Source organism: Haliotis cracherodii, unplaced genomic scaffold (genome assembly GCF_022045235.1).
Source record: "Haliotis cracherodii isolate W230 unplaced genomic scaffold, xgHalCrac1.p SCAF_4, whole genome shotgun sequence".
NCBI lineage: Eukaryota > Metazoa > Mollusca > Gastropoda > Lepetellida > Haliotidae > Haliotis > Haliotis cracherodii.
Window position 1 is genome coordinate 31377692 of NW_027266297.1, and position 20442 is coordinate 31398133.

At 38.6% G+C, this 20442-nt stretch overlaps 1 protein-coding gene across 1 annotated transcript in view; it reads right to left on the bottom strand.

Annotated features, from left to right (window-relative positions):
* Window positions 1-2604: 2604 nt before the first annotated feature.
* LOC139480406 (membrane progestin receptor gamma-like) overlaps window positions 2605-20442 on the bottom strand; it is a 42570-nt gene continuing 24732 nt past the window's right edge. The window contains exon 3 of the mRNA XM_071263471.1: window positions 2605-20434. Coding sequence (XP_071119572.1) covers window positions 19372-20412 — 1041 coding nt within the window. The 5' untranslated portion in view covers window positions 20413-20434 and the 3' untranslated portion in view covers window positions 2605-19371. The remainder of the gene's footprint in view (window positions 20435-20442) is intronic.

Sequence of the window (20442 nt, forward strand, 5' to 3'; positions counted from 1 at the left end):
GAAACCTATGATTGTGGGTTCGAATCCCGGTTCGCCCCAAATATGTTTCTAGATTTGTCAGCACCATACCCGTGGTCGTGGGTTTCACCGAAGCGGTAAACGTCTGAGACCTTCATCACTTCAGGCTTTCCTCCCACATTAAGCTGACACGCCACGATATAACTGTAATGGTGTTAAACCCAACTCACTCACTCACTTACAGCCATGACTCTGAAGATCCCTGCTAGAATAGGTCTCAAGCAAACCTTGCTGGTCCAAAGAGTTGACTAACAGGATTGGGTGGTCAGCCTCTCTGATTTGGTTGCATGTCATCGTATCCCAATTGTGTAGATCGATGCTCATGAGATCAATCACTGGATTATCAAGTCCAGACCCGATTATTTACAAACCGCCATCATATAGCTAGAACATAGCTGAGTGAGGTGTAAACAACAAATTTACAGCCAGCAATGATTTGTACCTTAATACCTTGTTCAGTGTTTTCTGTTGTCTCCTTATGGTGATCATTGGTGATAATCGTCATGATATGGTTGAAATATTGCCGATGTGACGTTAAACTGTAACTCACTCACTCACTCACTCATTGGTGATAATGTCTAAGTATTTGGGAGGCATGAGTGGTGTCTAAGGTACCACTACTTGCTGTCCAGAGTTGTGTCCCTTAGCCTGCAAGAAACATTGGGTCATGGGTATTTCCTTATTATGGTTCTACGTTGGTCTAGTGGTAGAGCAGAAGGTCTTGGGTTGTGATCCCTGGCCGCGTCATACCAAATGATGTTTATCGATGGTACTTTTTGTTACCCTGCCTGGTGCCGGCATCAAGGGGCAATAACAAGGACTGGTTGGATGGGAGTCAGTATACAACAGAAGTGGAATAATCTTGGACATGATGTTAAAACCCATTTCACGTAACCTCGCATATATACCGGTACCCTTGGTCCTGGGTTTCATCAAAGTCCCACATTAAGCTGACAGGCAGTGACTAAGCAGGAATTTACATATCAATACACAGTTGTATTGATCATGTTGCTAACATCACAAAAGAAGAGAAATAACATACAGAAAAGTTGCCAAGTTATTTTCAGGTCTCAGAATCCACATGTATTTGCATGCATTTTGTAGAATATGAAACTGAACTACAGTTTCAATCATATTTGACATATATTTGGTGTCTATCAGCAAGTGTCTGGACATGAGTGAGTGAGTGAGTTTGGTTTTACACCGCTTTTAGCAATATTCCAGCAATATACCAGCAACACACGGCGGGGGACACCAGAAATGGGCTTCACACATTGAACCCATGTCGGGAATCGAACCCGGGTCTTTGGCGTGATGAGCGAATGCTTTAACCACTAGGCTATCCGACCGCCCCGTCTGGACATGACATGAGATGGAGTGTTTTTACAATGCTCAGAGCAATATTTCATAATATCCCAGTTGGGAACAACAGATAAAGACATCACATATTAAATGAGAACCAAACCCAGATTTTTGGTGTAATGAGGTCATGGCTACTGGGCCACCCTGCCACCTCAGACCTACCATATTTCCTCTATAAGGAGCACAGGCTCTATCAACTTAAATTAACTTTATCTCTTGTCTGGTATTCCCTTGGTATCTGAAACTTGGAGAGACTAGGAGGAACTGTTTAGTTTAGGGAGCGGTCGGGGAGCCTAGTGGTTAAAGCGTTCGCTCGTCACGCCGAAGTCCCGGGTTCGATTCCCGACATGGGTACAGTGTGTGAAGCCCATTTCTGGTGTCCCCCGCCGTGATATTGCTGGAATATTGCTAAAAGCAACGTATAACCATACTCACTTACACTTACTTGTTTAGTTTAGTCAACTAAAATTAAGTGAGTGAGTGAGTTTGGTTTTAAGTTTTCGCTTTAAGTAATATTCCAGCAACATCACGGCAGGGGGACACCAGAAATGGGCTTCACACATTGTACCAATGTGGGGAATCGAACCAAGGCCTTCAGTCAGATGAGCAAATGCTTATCCACTTGGCTACCCTCCCCTCCCCCAGCTCAAAGAGAAAACATGGCACATGTAATAGACTCAATGGCAAAAAATGACAAAGACTTGTTTATATTAGGCACATTTATGACATTGTCCTGTGTACAAGGAATGGTTACAGTTTCTGTTACTAGTCAGTATTCTGTTGACACATTCAGGTTAAACTGAGAAACATTCATGTGAATAGGAGCATGACAGGTACAAGCAGCTCAATGAATCCTAAACATCATTAGAGCAACTCATTTTTGTAATTTTTTATAATAGGATCACACATAATACACAAAAGATACTTGATTAATAATAATAATTTTGTTCTTTAGAGACTCATGTTTCACAGGGGTATGAGTGAGTGATTGAGTATGGTTTTACTCCACTTTTATCACTATTCAAGCAATATCACTGCAGGGAAAACCAGAAATGGGTTTCACAAATTGTACCCATATGGGGGATCGAATCTGCCTTCGGAGTTACAAGTAAACATTTAAACCACAAGGCTGCCCCATTGCCCCCACAAGGCTGCCCCATTGCCCCCATAAGGCTGCCCCATTGCCCCCACAAAGCTGCCCCATTGCCCCCACAAGGCTGCCCCATTGCCCCCACAAGGCTGCCCCATTGCCCCCACAAGGGTATGTGGCAAAGTAGTCCTTGTAGCAGATTGTATCAATACTGGTTTGTATTGTGCCTAAAACTGTGACGGAAAGGTAAATAATGGTTTTACTACCATTGACATACATGCTGACAATATCCTCTCATTTTTTCAGAATGCCTGAAGGCAAATAATAATGACTCTGTATTTTCTATACCGGTACATATTCCGTCATTGGCATTTGGTTTGTGCTAAAACATCATTCTCAGGGTTAAACACTGCTTTGAAAAATGTATAAGAAAACCAAGTTTTAGTGTGTAACAATATCAACTGTTCAGTTCACAACTTTTACCCAAAATCATGGGCCACAGGTAAGTTTTTGTCATGTATCACTGAGGGTAAATGAAGAACAGAAAATAATGAGCGCTGTCAAATATTAATGTATTTCTTTCAACACAAGAAATTTTGTGAATACATTCATAGTACATGTATATTAATTCACATGGCCAAAAGAAACAACATTTTAATTTTAAACATAAACCCTTCTGGAGCGTGACTTTTTAGCACAACCTACGGCAGTTGCCAGCTACATTGAAAATATACTACTCAAAAGAAGTTGAAGAACACCCGATTTGTTATATATGACAATAGTTAATCTGTCATGGAAGGTGGGTATTGCAACACACAACCGTCTAGTTGTGGGTTTTCTTTAACTTGTTTTGAGTAGTATAACTCATGCCACATGACTAAACATGCACTGGACTGATGACTCACAAGCAACAGCAGGTTACCAACACATACCACTGGAGTGAGTGAGTGAGTATGGTTTTACGCTGCTTTTAGCAATATTCCAGCAATATCATGGCGGGGGCCACCAGAAATGGGCTTCACACATTGTACCCATGACAGGATTCGAACCCGGGTCTTCGGCGTGACGAGCGAACGCTTTAACCACTAGGCTACCCGACCGCCCCACACATACCACTGGAATATTCTAGAGAAATCTTGTTTCATTGTGACACTATACATTTTACCAATTACCAAGCCTACATACTAAAGAAACCTCTTAAACATTACATGTAATGCTCTCTGTGATGGTGATATATCTAAGAATGTCGAATATTTTGGACAAAAAGACATTGAAATTAACGTCTTAGGCCACATCAATTATATATTTAAGGATAAACATTTTTGCCAAACAAATAAGGTTATCAAAATGGTTAAATATCAATTAATCCAAATTCCCTAAGGGGTATAAGTTACATTTCCTTATCAAACATCTATTCAGACAAAGTATCTCAATTTCAACATGGCATAAAAAGTTCTTATCCTGATCATAATTTCATTCAACCTAAAAAAAAACTTATTTTATAAAGGAAACATTGTAGACACAATTTATGGAAAACAACTTCTTTATTTACTGTAAAGGCGACGTTTCGGTATAGATCCTGAAACGGCTGTATAGATCTATACCGGACCGTCGCCTCTACGGTAAATAAAGAAGTTGTTATCCATAAATTATCTCTACTTTGTCATCCGTCCACTTTTAAGAAATGCCATTCAAACAATTCAAAAGAAACATTCTTTGAATAAAGATTTATTTCAATTTATGAGAGGTTATGACATCTTAGTGAGTGAGTGAGTGAGAGAATTTGGTTTTACTCTGCTTTTAGCAATATTCCAGCAATATCACGGCGGGCCACAGCAGAAATGAACTTCACACATTGTACCCATGTCGGGAATCGAACCCAGGTCTTCAGCGTGACGAGCGAACGCTTTAACCACTAGGCTGAAGCTCCCTGGACAATCTGGTTGGGAACCTCTTATGTATAACCAAAGCAATATGGCTTCGTACCCATGTGATGCAATTGGGAAATTGTTAATCCGGACAGTTTCAATGGGAACAAGACTGTCTGATTTACAAAGTTTCACTGTAATGAACATGTCAAATGTTGCTGATGTCGATGACAAAACAAGACAATTCCAAACGCGGATTTACAAAGTTTCACTAATGAACATGTCAAATGTTGCTGATTTCTAAGACAAAACAAGACAATTCCAAATGCTGGCCTCATGTTTTAGTATATAGGTGCCTTCACTAAGTCTGTTGAATCTTAGATATTGCATATCCGGCCTGCAATGATCAACTCTAGCATGTTAAGCATATCACAACCCATATGACTATATCATGAACATATAAAACGCCCAGCGTAAACACTGAATCTATTCAGCATTTTCTAATCACAAAATATAGGCGTTTTTTTCCATATAACTTTTACTGCCAGATATTCAACCTTGTACAAAAATAATCACTGTTGTATTTCATAAAGCACATGGACAAAATTATAAGCTGCTATAAGTGGGCGGCAACTGTTTGTGGAGAAATAAAAAAGAACATGAACAATAAAGTTGAACTCAACAGAAAGTCATTCACTCTACCATGTACTCCAGTCTTGCTATTCTCCAATTTTTTGATTATCAAAATCTGCTCTCCTTATATCAACCCCTACCACTCCAAGTAGGGCTGGGACGATACACCAACTATGCCATCCAATATGTATCATGATACCTTGTTCACGATCCGATACGTATCATGGTACTTGCATGTGCTCTTATCTGTGGTGCGTAAGCCACCTTTTTCATGGCCAGGATGGCCATATACCTGGCACACTGACAATTTGCAGTTGGCAGTGTCAAGTATGCCATAATGGAAGAAAATATTTACATTTTCACTACTAATTTTCACTAGTGTTTGGTTATTACAGAAAACATTTAAGGTATGTATTGATATATTTTACTTAGTTTGCTACTGTGATGGATACTTGTATCAAGAGGTAAATATTGCGATCTATCGATGCATTGGTGTATCGTCCAACCACTAATTCAAATAGTCTGTATCATCTCATTGAAACAGTAATCTAACCAATTGATACAAATACCGTATTCGACATGATAAGCGCCCAGGACACTCTCAAAATTAGAAATGGAGGCTCTTATTAGAATATAATTTTGTTGAAGGGGTTGAAAGATCGTAAATTTTGTGGTTTATGCTGACAGCCTGAAATGATACAAAAGAAAAGTCTGTGCATATTATACACGACAGATATATTTTTCCAGAATTTAATTGCCCATAATTAAGGGTGCATACTACACACGAGTGCGTATTATACACAAATAAATAAGTCTTGTGTACATTGATTAATTGGAAGGGTGCTAATTGGGATTGTTCACTAGCCAATATATTAGCAAATATCGCTGTGGGAGCTTATTATGTCGAATACGGTAGGCCTTGAAATATTTGCCACAGAAAGCAATTGGGCAGTCATGTGTTTGTTCAAAGCATATGATAGTCCTCTCGCTGATGAGAACATATCTTGTCTGTCATATCAGCAACATATTTCCCTGTCACGCTCTCAGTCTAATTAAGCCTTTGCATCAATCATGTTCTTGTTTTATAAATTGATTTCATGAAATTACAAATGGGCCAAGGTGAAGAACAGTCTTCAGTCTGATTTTCGAATAATGACTCATTGAATACAACCAACCAGGCAGACACTATTCAATATTTGAATAACAAATGTAAGCAACTAAGATATATATTTTTCTGATTTATCAATAATGGACCACAACATTTCCTGAAGGCCACATATTTAGCACTCAAGTTGGCCATTGGCCTACATTTGACAAGTCTAGAAAGAAGACAGTTTTTTATTGCAAGCGTAAGGACTTCTTGAAACATGAGGTAACATAATATCACTATCTTAAACAAGATCAAGGTAGCATATGAATTCGGAGTCAAACTAGATACAATGGTGTTGGATGTTGAAAAAGGAGATATGTGAAGTACAATTAAATCATCATTAAGTCAATGACATACAAAACTATTGAATTTGGTTTAATGTCACTGTGTTTGTCCTGTATGAAGTCAATATTCTTCAGGTTTGTATATTGGTCCATCTTCCTGAGGCAAGGGAGTTAACTCACTAGAAAAGTCCAGTTTCAACCCTTGCTGAACTAGGCTTGAATTCCGGAGTTACATTTTCACTGGACTAACAAGTCTATGCATAGTCCAATCAAATTCGTGTAACGAACTGGGCATCTGATTCTTAAACAACATGGATTTCAATGTGCAGATTTTGTTCGACAGCATGATTTAGAAAGCATGTGTACCGTCAACTGGGCATCAACAGATATTTTCCAATTTTTTTCATGTTTTTAATCATGGCGCTCAAATGATTTGGTGCGTTTTATTACAATATAGATCTTGATTATCTATCAGATCATCTTGACTGGGCACCGCCATTTTGTTTGAAGCGAATGCATGTGAAATGCGAGGTTGAATCTGTTTGGTCAATAATTGGAGAGACACAGAAGGGACCTAACTGACAATAGCCACTGGTGGCGCTACGAACGAGCCACAAAATTTCAGCCTAGTTTGGCAAAGGTGGAAACTGTTTTTTCTAGTCAGTTATCTCTCTTGCCTTGGGAAGATGACATTGGTCCTGTTATAGATGCAACTTTCAAAATGATGAGGCAGTTAAAACTTGAATGAGTGGGTGAATATGACGCAGGAAATGGGCTCACATATTGTACCCATGTGTAGAATTGGCCCTGTGACGATCGAACACTTTAACAGTGTTAGAAATTGGCCCCATTCCTGTAGTCCTTGTCAAACTGCCTGTTAAGGTATCATAAGGACTAGTGGACTAAACATTTCAGTTTCCACCGCAGATTTAACAACTAGGCTAACCCACCATCCCAATTTAAATAAAGATGTTTGGATAAATGTAGGTTTCAGTTGGAGTGCGCTGCAGAGTATGGTTTTGCGTGTGATGCTTTGACAGCTTGATGTCACTGACTGAGGTTGAGTGTTAACAAGGGTATCAACGTTAGAAGGAAAGCTTCTTGATGCCACCTCATCCCTCCAAGACAACATTCTAAGTAGTATACCACACGATTGGACATGGGGTAAAACCATACAAAAACATAACAATCATAAATAGACATACACATCTAAATAAACAAAATACAAAAACTGGTATAAAACTACAAAGACTGGGTATTTGAAATCCATAATAATTCATATTAAAATACTGCACAAACTCTTGAGAGTGTAGTGATCTATTTCTGGTTAATGCCAATATCTGCTCATCAAAGTATGCCAACCCATTTCAGTTCATTCAAACTATTAAAAACTGGTTAAATCGAAGGTTTTTTTTAAGGTTTTAAGGAATTTTATTTACCCTAGAAAACATCAATTTTGTTTTGTTTTGCTCTTGTACTACTGACGATAAATCAATTTCTTTCCAAGAAAATAGTCCACAGTTTTATGAATGAATGTACCGCAGTTATTTTGTTCTTGTTAAAATAAAACTGTTCCCCTTGATCATTTGTCAACTCTCTAAACTTTCCCTAACATTATTTACTGGGAACATCAAATATGGTTGGCTTAATTCTTTTCAAAATGACACTTCTAGATATTTTTAGTTTTGAATTTACCTGGTGAGCATCCAAAAGCATCTTCTTAACCAGAAATAACAGTGTGATAAATGTAATATCTCATTTACCTGAATGTTTGCGACTAGGACAATTAAATGCCAGTCTGTTTTATTAGTGACACATATCTCCATCTGTATATCAAAATAAAACATAAGTAGATTTTTCTGACAATCATTTTGTAAGACAACTTAGCACAAAATTACATAAAAGAAAAATCAAATTCAGAGAAAAACAGTCAAAATGCAAACAAAAAACATTAACCTGATAGCTATACAAAACATTATAAAGGCACTGTTACAAGCAAAGATACAAATGTTTAAAACCTAGTTATGTTAACCCTTCACCGTTTGTTAAATACTTAACAGCACATAACCCTATCGTGCATACAATTTTATGTGATGGTTTTGAAGGTGACTTGCATTTCACTCAAGGGAAGTAACAATGAATGTTTGACAGACAATTTTTCGGAAATGTTTTCCTTGGGTTGTGGTTAAGACCCGACTGTTACAAATGAAAATCAAGTTATCAATCAGCATGTACAAGACACCAAGTTTTGTCGGAGCGATATCATAAATTAACATAAACAGCATAAGGGCTATTCTTCCACAAATACTTGATTGCGATTGGTCAATCAGGTTTTAAATGACAATATAACCATCTCTGATATAAACAGCTGATGGATGTATAACTGCAGAAGATATAATTTGGCCCAACACTGCAAAAAAGTTTGCTTAAAATCCAAATGATGTCAACCATGACCCCTTCCAAAAAGTAATCTTAGCGTTAAAGTGATCGTAATGCCCATACTTTACCATAGACTTACGACAGTCGTCACGCTAGGGTGATCCTTACTCCCAAACTTTATCACAGACTTATGACAAATGTTGTGATAAGGTGATCCTTACTCCCATACTTTACCATAGACTTACGACAGTCGTCGCGCTAAGGTGATCCTTACTCCCATACTTTACCATAGACTTACGACAGTCGTCGCACTAAGGTGATCCTTACTCCCATACTTTACCATAGACTAAAGACAGTCATCGCGCTAAGGTGATCCTTACTCCCATACTCTACCATAGACTTACGACAGTCGTAGCGCTAAGGTGATCCTTACTCCCATACTTTACCATAGTCTTACCACAGTCATCGCGCTAAGGTGATCCTTACTCCCATACTTTACCATAGTCTTACCACAGTCATCGCGCTAAGGTGATCCTTACTCCCATACTTTACCACAGTCATCGTGCTAAGGTGATCCTTACTCCCATACTTTACCACTGACTTACCACAGTCATCGTGCTAAGGTGATCCTTACTCCCATACTTTACCACAGACTTACGACAGTCATCGCGCTTAGGTGATCCTTACTCCCATACTTTACCACAGACACAGACAAATGTTGCAATAAGGTGATCGTAACATCTATACTTTAACATAGACTTATGCCTGCTTTGAGGAATGGGGCCCTGTTTTATTATTATGCTACTGAAGTGTACAGTGATAATGTGAATGTAACGTACCATTAAAGGAAACTAAAATTTCTCAAACATACCAGCAATCAGTTAGATTTGCAGGCAATACACTCTGCTTCAACAGTTGGCTAAAACAAGGACCAGGCTCTGTAAGTTAAAGGTGCAGGATCAGAAAGCCATTTTCAAACTATATTGTTCTTCAGAAATAGGAAGTAGTCTTGTAGTTGTTATCCTTAACAGTTTCCATTGCTGCAAAGAAGCCTGTTTGTTTGTTTTTTGTTTTGCTTTTTAATGCTGAATTCAGCAACATACCAGCTATATGATGGCGGTCTGTAAATAATCAAGTCTGGACTTGACAACCTAGTGATTGACATCATAAGCATCGATCCACACAATTGGGATGTGATGACATGCACCAACCAATTCAGTGAGTCTGACCATCTGATCTCGTAACTCGCCACTTACGAAAGCATAGTCGCCTCTTACGATAAACATAGCCACCTTTTACAGCAAGCATTGGTTGCTTAAAAAAGCCTGTGTCTCATAGTGAGTGAGTGTGTTGGGTTTTACCCCGCTCTGAATAGTATTCCAGTTATATCACGGCGTGTCAGCTTAATGTGGGAGGAAAGCCTGAAGTGATGCAGGTCTCAGACGTTTACCACTTTGATGAAACCCACGAGCATGGGTATGGTGCTGACAAACCTAGAAACATAATCGGGGTGAACCAGGATTCGGACCCACGATCATAGGTTTGTGGCAATCCCAAGGGATGCAACTCTGTACAGCAAACTGTGGCACCTTCGAAGACAGGGCCACCCATGCCCTCCTATGTCTCAAAGGCTTGATTCTGGCTGCATTCTTCACATCAATGGTGTGTGCAGGCAAATTCATTGCCTACCTCTATCCTGATGAAATCAATATTCACCAAACAATCCTGTTGTGATTGCCCTTATTTGTTTCACCATAAATATGTGGCAAGGGAAGGGTAATATGTGATATTGTGAATATAAATATCAGATATAGAAAAATATAATCACATGGAATTCTGAACTTGCACCTTTAACTTCAAAATATGAACTAAGCATTAAAAAGTTTTGTCTTCATTTCAAACTCACAATAATATTAGCACATTCATCTTCTGAGGTATTGTAACAAAGTCAAGAAAAATAAACAATTTCATACAAACATATTGCATAAACAATCAGCACAGAGTTTATGCTTTGAAAGACAATCATACTGATATAAAATGAAATAATCGAACAAAATTTAAAAAAAATTAAAATGCTGGTAGAAAAGTGAAACTGATTTAAACATATTTTAGTTTAATGGGCATGATTTTGTACATATTCCACTATCTCATGTTAAAAATGTTTGTTTCAACGTTTTATCAGATTTCAATAAAATAATGCATATTCAGATATACTCATGCTTATAATATAACAAACAACTGATTGCAATTTTGTGTGAAACAATTAAGTGAAAAGTATTACCGTATATCGCTGTGAATAAGGTGAGTTTTTCGTACCTAGAATGAGGGGGTTAAGAAGGGGGGTGGTCTGAAACATTGAGTCGAAGATCTCACGTTTTTTCCCAGTTGTTTCACTTTCAGCTTCCACAGGCGATGTCAACCGGTGTTTGATAGCCAGCCCGGCATTTGACAATAAAACTTCGCATTTCTTCCTAAATAACTGTTCCAAGAACTATTTCCAAACACAAACATTATTTGTATCGGTTTCCCTGGAATAAAGTTGCATATTTTCAGCAAATAAAGTTGAAATGACCCTCGCCTCGAACCAGATTGTCAAGCAAGCTGACACGGTAAAACGAAGATGAAGAGACCGGTGCTGCTAGAGGCTGAAAGTCCCGGCTTGTGTGGGACATGTTCCGTGCACATTTGTGTGAAGCAGTGAAGAAGAAGCTGGCGGACAGCAAAATACGGCAGGCTGTGATCCCCGGTGGATGCACCTCCCTGTTGCAGCCACTTGACGTCTGCCTCAACAAACCCTTCAAGACCAGCGTGAGGAGGGTGTGGACTACGTGGATGGTGAATGGTGACCACACTACACCAAAACAAATAAACAAAGAAAGGCACCTCTACCAGTTGTTGCGGAATGGGTGAAGACTGCATGGACAGAGTGAGTGAGTGAGTTGGGTTTAACGCCACTTTTAACAGTATTCCAGTTATATCACGGCATGTCAGCTTGATGTGGGAGGAAAGCCCCAAGTGATGCAGGTCTCAGACGTTTACCACTTCAGTGAAACCCATGAGCACAGGTATGGTGCTGACAAACCTAGAAACATATTTGGGGCGAACTGGGATTCAAACCTACAATCATAGGTTTCTGGCGTGCCCAAGGGACGCAACTCTGCACAGCGAATCGCGGCGCCTTAGACGACTGGGCCACCCGTGCCCCCTGCATGGACAGAAATACCAGCTGACATGGTAAAGCATAGTTTCCTATAGTGTGGGATTGCGAACGCAATGGAACAGATCGGAAGACGATTGTTTGTACGAGGATCTAGTTAATGCTGAATGCGAGAGAGACAAAACCGACAGTCACCGACATCCCAGATGATTTTGAGGATGAACTTAATGATTACTACGACGACAGAACAAATTCGACAGCCTGGGACATTCTTTGTGCAGCAGAATCCGACTCGGAGTTTGACGGCTTCACCGAGGCCTATATTTTATTCTGTTCTGTTCTAATGACAGCAAACTGCAAGTAAGCCTGCAAAATACTTTTGTGATTTTATGTATGTTTCTGAATGATGACTGTATGCTTTATACACAGCGATATACGGTATACAACTTTCCCATCGAGCAAGAATCAGTATCTCCTTAACTGTTAATTGAATCTTAGACAGGTGAGGGGGGGTGAAATGGGGTTTAACATCACGTTTAAGATTATTGCACTTATATAGTGACATGCATGCACATGTGTGTGTGTGTGTATGGCTGCTGGTGCTTGTCCAGACTGATGCCGATTTAAAGTGCTGGCCCATCGATACCACGCCGCAGTTTGACATGAATACCCCACTCAGACTCAGTATACTGACTAGTCCTTGTTTTAGCCCCTTAATACCGAGCGCCAGACAGGGAGGGTAACAACAGGTGAATGATGAAGGAGTAAGCATATACTCCGAAACGTTGTGTTCCTCATAATAAAGAAGTTGACATCCATATATTCTCTTCCTCATGTGTATCACTTCTAAATGCCTTTCAAAACCTCGTAGGTTTTCATGTCAATATGCACCTGGTGCAATTTAAATCAATTTCCTTAAATTAAGCCCTGGTGTCTGAGTTGCATATCCATGTTAACAACTGGGGCATGGTATCCTGATGTGCTAGCAGTAAACGTCTGAAATTTGAACCACAAGAGAATAAAAATGAACCCTGTTTTCATCTAACGTTCTCATGCACACCCACATATGCTTAGATTTCAATTTGAATCGTTTGACATTGAAAAATAATAATTCGCATCCAAACCGAGCAGAATGACAATAAAACATGTTATTGCACTGTAAAATACAACATATCTTAACAAAACCATACAGATTACAACAAATTGTACAGAATAACCCTGGTATGTGTAAAAAAGGCCTGAGTTTTTAGTGTAGAACTGGATTTAAGTATACTACACCTACTGTCTGAACACTGGGAAAACTTCAGTTAATAATACATGACCTGTGCAATAATTATTAATATACTTGTCAATAACACCCCAAAAAAATACAATCGTGACACTCAATACAATAAGCAAAACAATTCATGCAAAAAGCCTGGGGATTGTATGACCGCACTATGTACCTGTTTCTACTAAACATGCGACATGATCTGACCCATGTCGGAAACAGATTCCAATAATTGGGATGACATAGAGCTAATAAAAAACACTTGAATCTTTTGTTCCTCTAATATACTGGCCAGGTTAAACTTCAGAATAGTTTCAGGAGAAATAATCTGTATAATCTTGATAAAAAATGAAATAAATTTGTTTGTGTAAATTGACCTGTGACGTCTCCAACAGGGGAACATGTTTGCTTTTTCATTGCCTGTTTGTTGTTTAACGCCGCACGCAGAAATGTTCCAGCTATATGACAGCGGTCTGTAAATTATCGAGTCTGGACCAGACAATCCAGTGATTGATATCACGAGCACTGATCTACGCAATTGGGATACCATGACATGCATCAACCAAGTCAGCGAGCCTGACCAACCGACCACCTGTTACGACAAGCATGGGTTGCTAACAGTGAGTGAGTGAGTATTGTTTTACGTCGCTTTTAGCAATATTCCAGCAATATCACGGCGGGGGACACCAGAAATGGGCTTCACACAATGTACCCATGTCGGGAATCGATCCCGGGTCTTCGGCGTGACGAGCAAACACTTTAACCACTAGGCTACCCGACCGCCCAGGGGTTGCTAACAGGATCTAACCAGGATCTTCATGGGTCAGAGGAACCATGTTTTTATAGGGATCAAACCCAGCTGGTTAACAGGATAAGTGGTTCATTTGACCATTGTGCTACCCATACACTTCCAGAGAAATGGCACCGGGTTCAGGTGAGCATGAATATCAAAAAAAATAATTTTTAACCACTGTAAATAAAATATGAAATTTTCCAGTTTTGATTTTATAGTTTAATGAGATATAAAGAGATTATTTCCTCTTAACTTGTATCCTTATTTTGAAAAATTGAAAGAAATTTGATTTTGTTATGTCTTCTGGCCATTAGACAAACATCAAATTCTGGAACCTGTAAACAAATGCTTCAAATATAAAATACATGTGAACTTGAATACACAGTATATCATGGAATCTAAGACAGTGACTGATATCCATTTGTTGAATAAGATTTTATGTCATACTGGCTAAAGTAGAGATTCCTTGAGGCATATGATTAAAAGAAACAAATTGCACCAAAAACTAGTCAAGACACTTTCAAGTCCATATACGGTAATGTTCATGTTTAACATAAATACAAAACAATCATACATAGTTCAGCATGAGGGTTCAAGGAATAACAGGGTCATGAATTCTAGATCTTATAATTGATATGATAAATGAAAGAGGCATGGTAGAAATTTCGCTTACATTAATATCAAAAGATATTCATAAATTATTGAAAGAATGGTTTTGTGTCACCAGAGCTCCAGGTAAGCTGCGTATCTGCGTAAAATACGCAGTAATATAAAATCCAAGCGTATCAAATACGCAACGAACATTACAGATACGCTACAAAAATAAAACTTGTACGTATCATCAAAACATTGTGAAGTAACCCTGCATATTTGATTAGCGAATCGGCAACTTATTTTGAAATTATAAACGGGCATTCCATCAACCTTGCCAAACTCCACGATGACAGTTACATCATGATCATCTGCCACCACACATTCTTGTGGAAGTATCGTGGTATTTGTGAGTCCTACAAAGCTCTCTAACCCACATGACACCAGTTTGCAGGGAGTAGATGAATAGTGTTGTTCAATATTTAACTTAAATACCCACATGTGTAAAAACTAGTGGGTTACAGAAATTTGAATACCCAGATAGAATTACTGATACCCAATGATCTTAAAATGCATGGGTAAAATACCCTCATCACCAAAAACTTATCTGGAGCTCTGTGTCAGTTGTGTAGGGCTTGTTTTGTTCCAGGTGACCTATTTGAAGTTACATGAGGCTTGAAATACAATTTTGTCTGGTACTGGCACATGATAGAAAAAAGAATGAAAATGGCGGGCTGTTTGAACCAATTGGACCTTACAAAGAGCCCATTAAGTCTGAATACTCAATGAAACAGATGACAAACCATCCGTCTACATTTCTCAGGCAAGCAGAAATCATCCATTCTTAAAAATACTTGTTTTCATAAATTACACTCATATCTCACTATACACTATATCATTGCACAAGAACACTTCTATTATAACTATTATGTGGAAAATAAAATAGAATACTGCATTCAAACAATCAGTGTCTAACACAGGGATACTCTCCTGTGAAATCAGGCTGCACTGCCTTTTCTCCCACCTGCTTGTTGAGCAAGTATACTAGTTACATAAACAAGTATAATTAGACATAATAATTCAAGCTTTTTCATTCCGTATATAGATGGGCAAAAATATAACTAGGCTGTGGCTTCAGGCAGGCGGCTAAAGGCACAGACGACCCTCATTAAGAAGGTACACACAGGGATTCATCTAGGCCAGCTCAGAGACACATATTCAGCTTCGATTCTGCAGCAAATGTCAGTACACTTTCCAAATTGGAAAGAAAACCTTCCTAACTCATGATAAAATAGTTGAAACTAATGTTATGGCCTTGTATAGACTTGTACTTCATTGATAACATTGCCAGTAATGATAAAGTGGAAGAGGGTTTTCTGCCGAGTCTTAGATTATTGCAGTGAATGCAATGCTGAGAATAGAATGGTAAAATATGAACTTTTAAAATTCCAATATTGAGCAAAGTAATGACTTTTTCCTCAATTTGTCTGCCAAGTTTGGAGTCCTAGATAAATCGCTGACACATTACACATCGGCTACACTCGGGGCTAGAATCCGATGCAGCAAAGGAGGATGAGTCTCTCAATGTTAGGTCAACTTTTATAAAAGGTCATGATTCTTATTCACCAACAGGTGAAAGAAAGCGAATCAAGCATGTGAAATAATATTATTGAATAAAGAATGACAACTGTTTTACTTCTTGAGTAAATATTGTGACCAATATAGGGAAACATAAGAAAACAATTCAGATTTAATTCTCTCACAATTTCAAGTCAGCTGTCTGTTGTGGTTTTCACGAGATCTGTGATGGCGGTAAGAAGAATCAGCCACCTAAATTCTGATTACAGTGTAATATAAGTGGAACTAAGATCCTCTGAGATCTGAATACACTTTGACTAAGTCTTCTGTTACTGGTGCTGTACATTGTTAAAATGACAATACTGCTTATATGTTGCTTAATACAATACTTATATAATAATTATAATAATATGCGTACTTAAGTATGGATTTGTTGACATGGTATTTCCGATTTCTGTTGGGGAAAAAAACATCAAAACTCATTATGGCGTGTATAATGCGCACTCCGTTCTACACAGCTGGGTTCTTTTTTTTTAAAAGTGCGCACTATACTTAAGAAAATACAGTAAGTGTAAAGTCGGAAAATACATATCACTGATGCATCATGGGATAAATATGATCCTCAACAATACAGTCAAAGACTGCTCGCAGTTTGACATATGATAACTGGTTAAAACAGCTTTCAAGAATAACAATGTGTCATATCATACTGTTAATATTCGAGTGAGCCTGTCTGTATGTATAGATACAGATGTGGTTAAATGTGATGTTCATAAACAACATCATTGTCATGATAATTGTATCTCTACAAAAAAACACAACAAAATAATAAAAATCAACAAACAAAATATTAGACCTGTTTCTTTAGAATATAAGTATAGATATCATATATTGTGTATGGAGAAATGTTCAAAGATGTACCAGCCAACCAGTACCAGTGATTGGACATTTCAGTGATGGTCAGCCCTTTCTGAAAATACACATTTCTGACTATTAATCCACACTACCATCTCATCAAGGGATGCAGTGAAGATGAGTTGGAGTGAGTGAGTGAGTTGGGTTTAACGTCGCTTTTAACAGTATTCCAGTTATATCGCGGCGTGTCAGCTTAATGTGGGAGGAAAGCCTGAAGTGATGCAGGTCTCGGACATTTACCACTTCGGTGAAACCAACAAGCATGGGTATGGTGCTGACAAACCTAGAGACATAATCGGGGCAAACCGGGATTCGAACCCACAATCATAGGTTTCTGGCGTGCCCAAGGGACGCAGCTCTGCACAGCGAATCGCGGCGCCTTAGACGACTGGGCCACCTGTGCCCCCAGATGAGTTGGAAACACTATGCATACACATATACAGATCGAAATGAATAAGGGCACACTTAGTTTTGGACTCCGTAAAATGATGTGCGATCATGGGTTAACAGGCTTGTCTACCAAATACACGCTGGAAAGAATGCACACAAACACGTCTCAACATTGGGTTTCGACATGTTGAATTACGTGCTATTTCAAACGTATTGACATGAAAGCTTATTTCCCTATATTTTTCATTGTTCCCCTATTTGTTTCCATCAGTATATATCAGAGTCGACATTCAACAAAGAGCAGTGTGGATCAAATTGACAGAACAAGAAAATGGTTAATATGCTTTTAGCCTGATGAATATACATTTGAAATGGACTTTTTCCTCAATAGGACAAAGTTTATTCATCACCAAACAGACTATGGGTGAATTGGGCTTAACACATCTTTGAACATTATTTCAGTTATACCATGGCGTACCAGCTTAAAGTGTGAAGATAGCCTAAACATGCTAAAGTAAACTTATGTACCACTTCTGTGAATGGTACAAGCAGGCATATGGTACTGACATTGAAAGACCCAGGACCATAGTCTGCAGGAATCTGGGATTCAAACTATTGCTTAGAAGCGGATCCTGGTAGCGGATTGAGCTGACATTGATCACTGGCCCACCTATCCCCAACCCTGGGTTAGACTACATACTGCTATACACAACAGTCTTTGTAAGAGGTAATAAGCAAAGTGTCCTACAGCACATGCGTAAATCTCAATCTACACTGGTTGTAGAACCATCCCCGCTGTATTCTGCGATCAAAAAATAAAAATTCTGCAGTCATTTTCTTAAAGTTCTGCACATAAGTCTGCAAACTTTTAAAGCTTAGTTCTCCTGAAATTCATAGTTTTTCACCTGTTTGACTTGTGGAAGGCATTGTTCTGATAAACTTATCTGTGGCTAGAATAGCTTATTGATGTGAATCTGGTGATCACGAGTGCAAACATTCAGACATGCATTTTCGGTAAGATAATCAGACAAAAGTCAACTTCACTTCAAAACAAAATTGATTCATTTAACCATTTCTCAAAACGTAAGAAGGTCCAAAAGATCATTTGTAAATTTTTATTTCTTTTTTCCATATAAAACCTATAATAATTATTTGGAATGATTTAATTAACACCATGCACAATTCAAATACTAACTGTTCATTTCAGTAAACTTTAATCAAAAAGTAATTTTCTGCATGTACATTTCTGCACTGAGTGGGCATTTCTGCAAAACATTCTGTGACTGCAGAATTGCGAAATACAACGGGGACTGGAAGAAAAAGTTATGTCAGGAATTTGAAATTACCTATAACCACATCTTCATCATAAACTGAGTAATATTACTGGTAGATCTGTGTGACTTCTGAACACCATGTTAGGAATAATGTAATTGCTACAAACCTAATATTAACAATCTTGGATAAATTAACAAATGTTCAAGTATAGAGAGTTTCATTTTCAGCCTGTACTTACACATGGATCTGTAATGATACATTCTCTCAGAAAACTGACTAAAATAAAAACACTATATGCATAGCATTCATTCACAATTATCACTTCAAATTAATTCACAGCAAATCATTCAAGCAATTCATTAAGGATACAGTAATAAACAATCTGAATAGATACAGACCTACGTATCTTCAGTTATGATAGAACACAAAAGTGTTCTATCAAAATCCTTGCCTGTCTCAGATGGCACAAGGCTTTAAACACTTCCAAAACAAATTCCAAAATAGACACTATCCTTTTTCTAAAGTACAACTTCACAATTACACCTACCAACTTTTCAAAGAAAGATCTATGCAAACACTATTTTTCAAATCTATAAAATAACAATTTCTTTTTGACTTTTACAAACATTTTCCATTTCCATTCTTGACTGCCTTTTCTGTTTCTCGATCACTCCTAATTTTCCAGTCAGCAATTTTCCTGAAGATGCACACGCTGATAAGATTCGCACATATCACAAACAAAACTGCTCCAAAGGTACTGTTGAACGTTGGTGGGGGCAACTTCTTCAAACTTCCTGAGAGCTTCATTCGTAAAATATCTTGATAGACGCCATCAAGCTGCTTGTACGAGGTCATCATTATGCAAACATGGAAGATCTGATGGCTGTGACCTAAGAAATCAAATTTACCCGGAAACAACCGTTGTGGAATATCTGACCCGAAAAAGAACCCGCCAGAGAAGAACCACATCATTTGCTGAATATGATGCCCCATGCCGTCGTCCCATGGTTCCTGGCCCATCATGTACAGCATGACGCGATGCCACACCGGAAAGATCAGCCAGATATACACAGCAAACACCGAACTCAGCTGCCATATCCGACGTGCGAAAGGATATGGACGGGAGTAACGTGTTTTAGAAATTGAACAACAAACACAAACCAAAATGCTTAAAAAGACTCCAATGAGAACAGAGTACACGTCCAACGCACTGTTCAGAAGACTGTCATGAAAGCAATAAGAATGATGGAGGATCACGCTCCCGAGCCCATAAAGTCCAATACCCGCATAGTCAACCATGAAACACGTATAATGGATAAGTTCTGATTTGTTTGAAAAACAATGCGCACATGTACTGCAGATATATAATATCACCATGGTAATGAGACCCGCAGATAATGGCCACATGTACTGGTCACCGATGAGGTCGAACTCCTTCCAGAAGATTCCGACTCGTACCAATGTTACGATGAGGGCCAGTAGATGTGTCCAACAGTTCATACATTCGTTGTGGATCTGGAGAAAGCTGAGGCAGTAGTAGGTCCAGGGTTGATGCATGTGTCGGAAGCCTGTTTCCACATGAGGCTCGTGAAACAGTTTCGGGATGCCTTTTTTGGTTGTGGTTGGTGTCAACTTCTTCAGCAAGGACTGTCTGGCCATCTTGACTGAGTTAGCAGTCTATCTGTAATG